The sequence below is a fragment of the Gorilla gorilla genome, chromosome 9, assembly GCF_029281585.2.
Source record: "Gorilla gorilla gorilla isolate KB3781 chromosome 9, NHGRI_mGorGor1-v2.1_pri, whole genome shotgun sequence".
NCBI classification, from domain to species: Eukaryota; Metazoa; Chordata; class Mammalia; order Primates; family Hominidae; genus Gorilla; species Gorilla gorilla.
Window position 1 is genome coordinate 91,841,815 of NC_073233.2, and position 12,563 is coordinate 91,854,377.

Consider the following 12,563-nt stretch of genomic DNA (forward strand, 5'->3'; position numbering starts at 1 on the left):
AAAGCCTTTTTCTGTGTGTTTTTCAGAGGATTAAATGGATAGTGTATAAAAACAGCTAGCAGAGGGTCTGGATTATGAAGGGGCTTGAATAAATGTTAATTCGCTATGGGGCCTAGTAACATAAAGTGACATTTCTAAATTAAAATCATATCAAATATTAGTAATAGGATGAGAGCAAAGAGATCATCACTCTGGTGGATAAAGGTGCCTGTATTTACAGAATTCCTTAGAGAGCCATGAGGATTATCTTTGCTGTAGCCCTCATTTTAATTAAGAGCATAGAGATCAGACATTTCAGCATAGGAAGAAGCTTGTATTTGATTTACATGGATGCACATTTTCAGCATCCAAACATTCCATTCCTTGGCTAAAGATATAAAGAGCTACTTCAGCAAACCTGATATTGCAAAATAAATGGAAAATGCTTAATCATTTAAAAAGATACACCAAAGAAGAGAAGGATCAAAGCATGCACATATACCAGTGAGGAAAGCTTTCCTCACCGGCAGAAAGTCTCTACTTTTTGAAAGGCTGACAAATGACTTCAGTTAGACAGGCAGGGTATAAAACCAAAACAACCCATCTATCATTCTTTACACACAAACACATATCGAAATTAAGCACACATATGTACATATGTAATCTCATTTTTGATAAAAAGTATTGCTCATGGAGAAAAGTTGTGGAACAATGTGTAAAATATAAACTCATTTTGTAAAAATAATGTCAGGCCCCACGTATATCTGAAAATACATTTGTATATGTTTGTAAGAACATGGAGAAGGTATGAAAGGTTTATGCCAGGTCGTCACCTTGGGTACCCCGGGACAGGTCACTCTGGAGGGAGTTTGGGGGAAATTTTTGTTCCTTGATCTTCTTTGTATTCCTTTGCCAAATGTAATGACCAGTTAAAGACAAAAAGTTTTTACATTTACATTTCTTTATTATTCATTTACCCATTGAATTCCACTAACCAAATATATAATATTGGCATGCTACTTCCTTCCTTTTGAATCTCAGCACTATCTTCTGTGCTCAAGTATTAATACTTACCTTACAGTATGGCTGTAAAGCTTAAATGTGATCAGATATAGAAAGTCTTAATAAATGGCAAAGTGATGTATAAGTGTATCTTACTATTTATTCACAAATATTTTGTGATTTTGCTGCCTATCAGAGGACAATGACACAGTTGCAATGCACCTGAGGCGAAACTACAATAAGGTTGAATGGGACTCAGAAGCTTTAGTTAGCATCCAAAACAACACCTGACATGTTAGGCAAATGTAATTTCTTTCTGGTAATAAGAGCAAACCCAATTAACTAACAGGCATATCTGACCTGGTGTAGTCGTCGTCAACAAGCATGTGCTTTGGAATTGGTGAGTACCTTCCTGGAGAGATGGGTGGCAGGGAGGTTTTATATTCTAAAGTGCCATTGTTGCCAGAGAGTAGATGGTTTTCCATTGGTGGAGAATAAGCTAAGAGGTGGGGGAAAAAGAGAAAAGAAACCTGTTATGTGGGTGATTCAATGTGTCATGCTATACTTCAGAAAAATGTATTAAAAACAGAAAGGCTTTGCTGCATGCCAAGGATTTTCTTGTCCTCCAAGAGGGGGGAGTTGCAGTTTATTTGCATTTAATATATACAAGCACATGGTGACCTTTAGGACAGGAAAGACTTAATAATAGTTAAGTCTGTAATGCCAGTTAGTCTAATTTGGTGAAGAGAAGAACTGGAGAAGAGATCCAGCACACATATTTTCAGAACAATGATTAATTTTCTATTGAAATAAAATGTTAGCTTTCTAATTTCAGAGCTCACATTGTTTTCACATAATTAATATCCAATTATTGAGAGCAAAAGCCTCCTAAGGATCAGGTTCTCCTATGAGACTTTCTCCCAAAATATACTCTATTCCCCCCACAAAGGCCAAGAACTCTGGCCTTTCTTTTTCATTCCTCCTTCCTAATGTATCTCCCTTTTAGGTGACTAAAAACACCTCCTAACTGGGTCTCTTGCTCCTTTCTCTCTCCTCAAATCCATTTTATATGTTGAGATGAGGTAAAACCTCCTGAAATTCAGCTTGACCACACTATTCTCTTACTTCAATGTTCTCCATTGTTGTTAGGTATTTAATATAGTATAAACTCTCCTCTTTGCCATTCTTGCAAGATCAATCAATTTTAATACCCCCCAACACATATCCTATCATCCTCAAACATAGGCTGTGCTTCCTGATGTCTGTACCTTTGTTCCACTGTACCATCTACCTAGAATTTGCCTCTCCTACCTAACCCATCTCAGATGTTGAAATCTCATTCTGAAGATGCAACTGAAATGCCATCCTATGCATATTTTTCTGATGTTCCAAAGACAGATGATATATCTCTTTCTTTGAGTTCCCAAATAACATTTATATTCACCTCTCCCATGGCATACGCATACCTCTTATTCTGCCAAATATTGCTTTTATTTATATATCTGAGTTAGCCTTCCTCCCAACAAAGCTCTTTGAAGGCCATGATTCTATCTCCTCTGCATCCCACATATTACCTCACAATGTGCCTTGTACATACTGAAATTACTCAATACATATTTGTTAGGTTTATTAGATTCGTTTTCTCCCTTTTCTCTCTTTGACATTGACCTTATATGCCCTGCATGAAGTGGCTCACAGACTATCAGGGCTGATTTTGCTACATTCTTCCAGTTTGAAAAACTCTGAAAGTTAAAACTCTTTCATATTCTAAGGTAAGTCTGATCTCAATTTACTGCCAGCTTGAAAACATACATATTTTGGAGGTAAGTTGTTTCAGAATCATCATTAAGAAAAGCAATAGCTAATGCAATGGGCAGGAAATAAAATTGTTCAACACATTTCTCTCAAGAGAAACATGTAAGTCTGAGAGAACTTGAACAATTTGCTTGAGACCATAGTACTAATTAATGGCCAGTTCTGAAGACATTCCAAGTTTCCAGTCTCACAAATGGACTCTCAACATTTCAGAATGAGTAAGCTTACTACTGTTGACACAACTATCCCTTACATTTACATAACAAAGTAAATTGCTTCTAAATCTAGTCTTCAAAGACAGAAACTTAGTTAAGATTCGTGTTGACCTATTAAGAAGAGGAGAACATATGAGGCTTATGCAACAGTGGACTTTTTGAGGACCCCAGCATAGTGTCTCATTAGTTGTTAGATGTTGCCGCAGAAGTCCCACTTCCAGCTCACCTCTATTGCCATAGTGACTGATAATTTTCTCCAGCTTACTTGCCAATATAACAAATTCAAGTAAAGTAAAAGCTATGTGATGGTGATTGAGGATCATAATTTCGCCATTCAATTGCAAGATCCCCTTTTTCAGGAAGAATCATAGAGCTACCTCTGGTCTATTTGCCAGTCTCTTTTCTAATCTACTACTACAGAGATCTGAAGTTGGAAGAAATAATAGGATGGCATGAGAGTGATCATGCTTTAGGAGCTTGAGAAATAGCCTTTCAAAATGTATTGCCCATACACTACTTTAATCACACTGTCCTCAACATTAAGCCTTTCCATAATGGTGGGCATGCCAACTCATTAGGAGATCTCATCTTCAAACAGGAGGTAAGGGCCTGCAAGGCAACATAGGAGTGGAGTTTAGGATACTCCCTCTGAAGTATTTCCAGAAGTTAACCAAGAGGGAAGGTACAAGTAGAACACTTTGTCAACAGTTTTATAGAATTCCAGTTCTGCAAGTCTGGCATGCTATTTGAAGATGACAACGGTACTTACAGTGAGTAATATCAGGTGGACCATAAGGATCAGTCATATAAATGGTAGTGGGTTTGCCAACTTTTAAATAAACTACCTCTGATGTGTTCTTTAATATTGCTACTGCCTCTTCATGAGTTACTTCTTCTAAACTGTAGTTGTTTACCTGAAAGGGTGAAAAAGATCAATATTAGAGTTAAATCTATGGAGCAGAAGAAAAATATTCAGGCAAGAAGATACCCGGAATTATAAATTGTGATAATTACTGTCCAGTATCCTTGACATAACAGATGAATTAAATGCATTAGTCAAAGCAGATAAGTACAATCAATGATTCTATAAAATAAGGTTGCTTCTGCCTTTTTTTTAAATGAGGAAGTGATATACAGTAATGGAATTCAGAATAGTATTTGTGGAAAGGAAAATAAGGAGTCAAATGCCTTTTTTGTTATGCTATAGTTTCTATGATAGAAAAGTAACACATATTAGTGGAAGAAAACTTAAAAAAGAAGAAAATAAAAATCATTCATCATCTCCCTACTTAGATATATTTCCTTAAACAATTTTGACTTTATTATACACATTGTTTTGGAACCTGCTTTTTAAACCTAGAGTGACTAGTTGTTTGTAGCAGCAATGTAGTTTAACAAGATGACTTTTGTTTTCTGCAGAGCATTATGTTGCATGACTACAGTATAATGATCTAACCAGTTTCTTACTAGTGCATGTTTAGTTTGCTTCTAATTTTTTAAAACTATAAATAATGTTGCACTAATCCTTTTTCTATATTTGTGCACAACTCTGATAATATTTCTTTGATATACATTTACCATACAAGTGAAACTGCTGGACCAAACTATATGAACATTATCAGGGCTTTTGATACCTAGTGCGAAAATGCCTGTTTCCCTCTGGAAAGATGAACCGGTTTACTCTCATACCAGCATTATATGAGAGCCCTCATTTCCTTACAGCTTCGCCAAACCTTGATTTTTTTACTTTAAAATGGTTCTCATCAGAATGTCATTTAATATGAGTCTATTCAGAACATATGTCTTTTCAGGTGAGCAAGTTCAAGGGTACCCTATTGTCATTGCATTAACAGAAATGCCTCTTTCTTTATTGCATGGAAAAGCCTGTGATACAAATGATACACTGACTTCATGGCAGTGGCATTACAGTGGGTCTCTGCACCACTTCTCTGAAACGATTTTAAGATAATCTCTCTAAAAAGACTTAAACTTTGAGGAAATTAGAATAAACATTAATTCAGAAAGTATTTCAAATACCTAGGTTATCCGTATCTGGCTACTATATAAAAAAATAAATTTTATTGTGTATATTTCAGGTTCACAGCATGATGTTATGTCACACATATAGATAATAAAGTGATCACTATAGTGAAGTAAATTAACATATCCATCATCATAGTTATAATTTTTTGTGACAAGAGCAGCTAAAACCTACTTATTTCACAAAATTCCTAATATAATACAATTTTATTAACTATAGTCTTTATGTTACACATTAGACCTCTAGACTTGTTCATCCTACATATCTACTACTTTTTATCCTTTCATCTATATCTCCCCATTTCCCACCTCCCCCTGTAACCACTGTTTTATCCTCTATCTCTGTATATTTGACTTTTATTTTTTAAGATTCCACACATAAGTGAGATCATGCAATATTGTTCCTTCTGTTCTGGCTTAATTCATTTAGCATAATGCCCTCCAAGTCTACCCATGTTGTGGTAAATGGCAGGATCTCCCATTTTTTAAGGCTAAATATTTCATTGTGCATGTATACCACATTTTCTTTATCCTTTTATCCACTGACAGGCATGAAGGTTGTTGCCATATCTTGGCTATTGTAAATAATGCTGCATTGAACATGGGAGTGCAGATATCTTTACAAGGTGGTGATTTCATCTTCTTTGGGTATATAACAAGACCAGAGATTGCTGAGTAACATGGTAAATCTATTTTTAATTTATTTAGGAGCCTGCATACTGTTTTCCATAATGGCTACACCAGTCTACATTCCAATCAATAGTGTACAAGTGCTCCCTTTTCTCCACATCCTCACTGACATTTGTTATTCTCATCTTTTTGATAATAGCCATCCTAACAGTTGTGAAGTGATATCTCATGGCAGTTTAGATTTCCATTTCCTTGATGATTAGTGATATTAAGCACCTTTTTGCATACCTGTTGGACATTTTTGCATCTTCTTTGGAGAAATGTTTATTCATGTCCTCTGTGCATTTTTAAAATTCTGTTAATTGTTTTTCTACTATTGAGTTGTATCAGTTCTTTATAAATTTTGGTTATTAACCTATCATCAGATATATGGTTTGCAATTTTTTTCCCAATTTGTTTCATTTTGTTGATTGTTTCCTTTGCTTTGCAGAAGATTTTGAATTTAATGTAGTCCTATTTATTTTTCCCTTTGTAGCCTGAGCTTTTAATGTGATATCCAAAACAACATTGTCAATGACAAGGTCAAGGAAGCTTTTCCCCTATGTTCTTTTCTAGAAATTTTATGGTTTTAGGTTTTACGTTTAGGTCTTTTAGCCAAATTGAGCTGATTTTTGCGTATGGCTTTAGAGTCCAATTTCATTCTTTTGCATGTGGAGATTCCATTTTCCCAGTATCATTCATTGAAAAGACTAGCCTTTCTTCATCATGTTCTCTTATTTTCTTTGTCAAAACTTAGTTGACCATATATGTTTGAATTTATTTGGCTACTATTTCTTTAATGACATAATTGTTTAATTACTTTCCACTGGTATAATGTAAAATTAAAATAAATGTCCCAAAAGCATTGGACTGAATTCCTATAGTACATATTATCTATACTATCTAATTAGCACTTCAGCTATACCATACTTTGCAGCACTACTATTCGTAATCTTTATTATTTTGCTCCATGTTGCTATGTAAGTTCCATGTGCTAGTTAATCCTTGGTGATGTAGCCCAGGTTAGGGACTGTGGAACTGGAGAGAATTGAACCTGACTGACATGTTTGAATGCTGGCTGTGAGTTCTCCATTAAGCCGTAAGCTTCTCCAGCACCTCTCACATTTGTCTTCTAGATAAGACATGTTCCCTTAAATCTTTTTTCATTTCAGTGTCTGGCATTTGTTTATTCACTGATCAAATGTTTACTGCATACCTGGTATGTGTCAGACTCTGGGCCAGATATTAGAGATATGATAAATAATAAAAATGATAATCAATAATCATAGTAAACACATATAGCCCATATTACATGCCAGGCACTATTTTAAAGTATTTTACATATATTAACACAATCAAACTTTCATGATAACTTATGAGGTAGCTATTATAATTACCTTATTTTACAGATGAGAAAAGTGTGTCTCCAAGAGGTTAAGAAACTTGCCCCAAGTCATTGATCTGGTAAGTGTCAGAGGCAGAATTCAAAGCTAGACAGTTTGGCTCCAGAAACCATGCTGTTAACCACTCAGCTATACTACTTCTTCCAGATAGACAAGGTCCTTGCTTTCATGAAACCCACATTAATAATACACAATTGTTTGTGGAATGAATGGATAGAAGAATAGACTCATGCAGAGAGGGAGAATGTAGAGGAACTTCAGGTATGGAGAACACAGTTGATGATGGCAGCCCTTAATAATACAGAAATAACACGATAATAATAATAACTAACATTTATTTAATACTTGCATGCCATATATTTTAGGAGTCCTATGTCACATATTTTGACATGAATCATATAACTTATCATCAGAATAGCTCCAGGAAGTAGATACTATTAATCAGGCAAATTTTACAGATGAGAAAAACTGTTTTTTAAAGAGATTAACTTGCAACAAAGAGGTCACACTGCCTCCAACTGTCAAAGCCATCAATTGGATCACAAGCCTCCTTACGAGATGAAAATGAGATTATATTTGTATGTTGATTCATTAAAAGCTAGGGGTCATATCACCTGTTCTTTCTCCCTTTAGGAGAACAGGGTTTCTTTCCGAGTTTACATATAAAAGTAGAATAAATTCCAAAGTATTATAAAAGCTTGAGGAATCATTATATTTCCTGCTTAATCCAGTGGTAATAGTATACTGCATCATCCTAATACACCGACCAGTCAAAAAATAAGTAAAATGGAAAGCAGCTTAACATATCTCACTGTCTCTTCAAAACCTTCTTATACATTTGATTAATCATTTATTTTAGGGCCATTACCACTTGTGTCTAGATAATGATTTATTTTTTATTCTTTTTATTTTTTTGAGATGGAGTTTTGCTCTTGTTGCCCAGGCTGGAGTGCAATGGCGTGATCTTGGCTCACTGCAACCTCTGCCTCCCGGGTTCAAGCAATTCTCCTGCCTCAGCCTCCCGAGTAGCTGGGATTACAGGCATGTGCCACCACTGCCAGCTAATTTTGTATTTTTAGTAGAGACAGGGTTTCACCATGTTGGCCAGGCTGGTCTCAAACTCCTGACCTCAGGTGATTCACCCACCTCAGCCTCCCAAAGTGCTGGGATTACAGGCGTGAGCCACCGCACCTGGCCGATAATGAATATTTACATGTGATGTTCTATGGTTTAAAATGTATATGAAAGTGGGTGTTTCCTCTAAAAAAAAAAAGATTGCCTAAGGCAGCTTTTAATACTGTGACTATGGCCCACAGAAACATCTATACTGAGAGAACAGAAGAGAAACAGCATCTGGTGGCATAACACAGGGGGAATGAGAAGTCAATAATAATTAAAAATAAAAACCAAAGGCTAGAAACTAACTGGATTAGATTATAAGTTACAGCAAAGCTCTGTTTCTGACAAGGGCTCATTGTCTCTCTCCTCAGAGTATGGAAACTACACAGCTCATTAGATTATCAGTGAAAGAAATGTGGTCAGTGCTTATTAAATTGCACCTTTTGCCATTTTTAAGGTGGGCAGTGAAATGATCCAGAAAATATTACCTTCAACAACATTTTCACAGAGTGACTTTGCTAACAGAGTCTTCAGACCACTAGGAAAATTTTTAGACCATAAAGCAGAAGTTGAGGGAAAGGTAGTGGTGAGAAATGGGGAAAGAGGATACTGGGGAGAATAATAATAGTAGTTTAAAATAGTGGTAGTTCACTCAGTTTCTATTTGGTGACTGAAATATTGAAAAATTTACATAGATTTCAGTCACAGAACAGGTGGTATTATGATACTGGCAACAGAATGTAGTGATTAAAAGCACATGCTTTTGAGTCACGCATACTGAAGCTTAGACCCTGGTGCTTCCTAGCTGTGTGATTTGGGGAGACTTGTTTAACCTTGTAAGCTTTAGTTTTGACATCTGCAAAACAGGAATGATAGCAGTTACTGCTTCAAAAGGCTATTGATTAAAATGTGTTGGCCTATATACAGTGACAGGCACAATACAGTTCTTAATGTTAGCTCTTATCACTAATACTATTGTCATCATCTGTAAGCAGGATTTCTTGGTGAAAATTTTCGCTGATCATTTTCTTATAAACATCTGTGAACTGATGAGTTTAATTAGGGTGCTGCTGATGAAGCTTCTGTGTGGTCTTTTTAAAAATTCAGAATAGTACCGGATTTGGACAAAAAAGTGCTCTTTTGTGCTGAAGTCTTCAAAATGTTTTCCACAAAAGTGAGTTTGTTTGGGTTAATTATGTGTATGCATTATCCTATGAACTCTCAAGATAAAGGGCCTACAGCTGGAGCTGATTGTATGCAATGAGAAGGGACATTACACTGATTGGCTAGTTGCTCTTGTCATTGTTTGTCATTGTCTTTTTTATTCTTTTTTTTTTTCATTTGCATCAAATATCTGCCTATAATGGTGAACACTGAGCAACTGGCCTGGTTTCAAGGAAAAAAATCATGTGAATTTGATTGAAGTGCTCTCTGTGGGGTGCACCACACAGACGGGGACATATGTGCAGCCTGGCTGTGTGTTTGCTAATAGGAAAGAGGACTGAGGCCAAGAAAGAGAGGCTGGAGGTGAGATGACTCATTCTCTCAAACAGAAGAGGGAGCACTGAATTTGAACATGATGCAGACAAAGGAAGGCAAACCAGCTGAAGAAAGAGGTGCCAGGAGACTTGCAAGGAGACATGGCAAGTTTTGTGGGAATTCAAATGTGTGTAAGCAAACATAAATGTAATAATACAAAGGTGGGAGGTGTGGGGGCATGCGAATATGATAATAAAGAGGAATGAGCAATATAGAGATGGCAAGATATTGACCTTTCCATGTTCTTGCAGGAATATCAGTATGGTGGGATGAACTGGGAGGTGATTACAGACATTAAGGTTACCTAAGGCATAGTACAAGGAAATGTGGAACTCTAGAATCATTGGTAAGAAAACTCTAAAGTTAACTTTTAAAAAGGAAACAAAGTGGCTGATCATTAGGTTGTAAGATAAATTAAAAAGCAGACCAATCCAATGTAGTAATGCCAATGCTATGAAAATAAATATGCATAAACCAAGGATTAAAATCTTCATAGTACTCTGAAATTAACTATTATAATAAAATGTATTCAAAATAATAACTATTAATAAATAAAAGGCATGTTAGTAATGGTTATCTTTGGATAATAAATATTTTCTTGTTTTTCATCTTTTCAGAAATGAATATGTATGTCATAGAGCAAAATTAACTCTAAATGAGCAAGAACAAAAACTTTAAGAAAGAACAGAAGCTAAGTACAGTGGTGTCATTATGAGACACACATAGCAGCATCTCATGAGTAATGAAAATCGGAATGGGAAAAAAGAAAGTTAATTTCTCAAGGCCAATGAATAGACTTAAATTTACTAGAAATGATATTCATATGTTAAACCTTGCTGTTCCTAGAAATGAAGGCAACTTGATACAGTGAGAGTAATTTGGACACAGAATCAGATCAGATCTGGTTTTAATTCCTAGTTTCACAAATTTAAGTCGGTTAACATATTTACTAAGAATTCATTTTCTTACATGTAAAATGGGAATTATACTTATTTGTAGATTTGTGTTTATGAGAAAAGAATAATACCATGAAGTTGAAAAGACTCTGTATGATATAAAGTAGCATACAAATAGAAATCAAACAGCCATAATCAGACATCATGCTTTGTTGATCCTGCTGCTGTTCAGGGCTCTTTATGTAGAAATTATCAATCCCTATATTGTGAAACACTTATTCCTACAGTGCCTCTTCCCACCTCCAAGAACGATCTTCTCAAGGGCAACTGATTAGATCATATTCATCTCTATTCCCCTAGCTGATGCAATATAAATAGTTGGCACTTAATAAGTGTTGAGGTATTAAGCTAAGTTTAAAAAAAATGATCGCAGAACACCAAAGGAAAAGCAATCAAAATTCCCTATTTTATAGAAAGAATGAAGCATTTGTGTTGCATTCTATTTTACATTTGTGTTGAGTCAGAGAGTAAAGCAATAAGAATGAAGGTCATTCAAGCAACAATACACATTTATTGGATACTCACTCTGTGCCAGGCACAGGATATAAGGATGAAAAGCTGGTACAGAATCTTAGCACCAGATCATATTAGTTTATAAGGTACACAGTCAAAGCTCCATCATTGTGATTCTATTCTTCCTTCATTAATCATTAATTCATTTCTTAACCTTTTACTCCATATAAAGAAAGAGAGCAAGCAAGAGTGATTGTTTTGATTTACTCAAATTTCTTCTCTAGCAGAGGTCACTAAAATGGACAGTATGATATGAACCCTAGGGCAATCCACTGGGTACAAGAGAAAAACATTTGCATTTCTATTAATATTAATTACATTGATATTTATATTTCTATTTCCATTTTCATATGTTTTAAAATGTAAACAATATATTAGCCTAGTAATATATATGTAATTTAGAGTAGAGAAATATATTAGTGGCAACCTTTTGTGTTTTACTGATGGAGTGTGCTATTAAGATAATTTTAAAATGACAGCAACATGATACTTACAGAGCAGATTCTATAAAGAGGGCTATTACACTGAGTATAAGCAAAATAAAAAAGAGTGCAATAGGAGGTTCTAACCCTTAAATAAAATATGTCATAGCAATTACATTGTATTATAACTTATTACATTTGAGATAAATTAGAAGAGAGTTCAAGAAACAGTTGTCCAGGTTTTATCCTGTTGTTTCAGAAGTGACTTTAACCTCAGGGGACAGAATTTTGAGAGTGAACTGTTCTAAATTTTTTTTAGCCAATTGCAGGTAATTGCTAAATTATACTCTACTGGCTTGATAGAATGAGCACTACCACCAAAGTTGTCCTTAGGAGATGCAGTGGTAGCAGCAGAATGGGCTAGGATGTGGTTAGATCAAGGTAGGATGGTGGTTCTTAACCCGGCTGCACATTAAAATCATTTGGAAAACCTAAAAAAAATAAAATAAAATGAAGCATGATCCCTACCCCAGAAATCCTGATTTGATTATTCAGGGTTGACTGAGGACTGGGTATTCATAGTGTTTAAGAGCTTATCTTGAGATTCAAATGTGTAACCAAAATCAAGAATCAGAGATGTTGACAAAACCAGTGAAAGGAATTTAACTTCAGGACATCAAAATCTATGTCTGAATCCAATTTCACAATTTACTAGTTATGTAATATTGGAAATCCCTTTGTCTAAGTTCTAACTGAGTTCTAACTTTCCTTCTGAAAAATAAGAATAACAATAATGACTGTCCTAACTACCTCTCAAAGATGGGGGTTAAGAATAAATGAGGTGTTGTAGGCAAAAGATCTTTTCAAGATGAAAGCAGTGTGTTGTTGGTA

General features: G+C 35.2%; 1 protein-coding gene across 18 annotated transcripts in view; it reads right to left on the minus strand.

Annotated features, from left to right (window-relative positions):
- Positions 1–12,563, minus strand: part of DLG2 (discs large MAGUK scaffold protein 2) — a 2,193,106-nt gene that overhangs the window by 505,301 nt on the left and 1,675,242 nt on the right. For all 18 annotated transcript variants that reach the window (XM_055355576.2, XM_055355573.2, XM_055355572.2 and 15 more), the window contains 2 exons: positions 3,781–3,925; positions 1,342–1,480 (listed from right to left, as the gene is read on the minus strand). In XM_055355576.2, the coding sequence (XP_055211551.2) occupies positions 1,342–1,480; positions 3,781–3,925 (284 nt within the window). The remainder of the gene's footprint in view (positions 1–1,341; positions 1,481–3,780; positions 3,926–12,563) is intronic.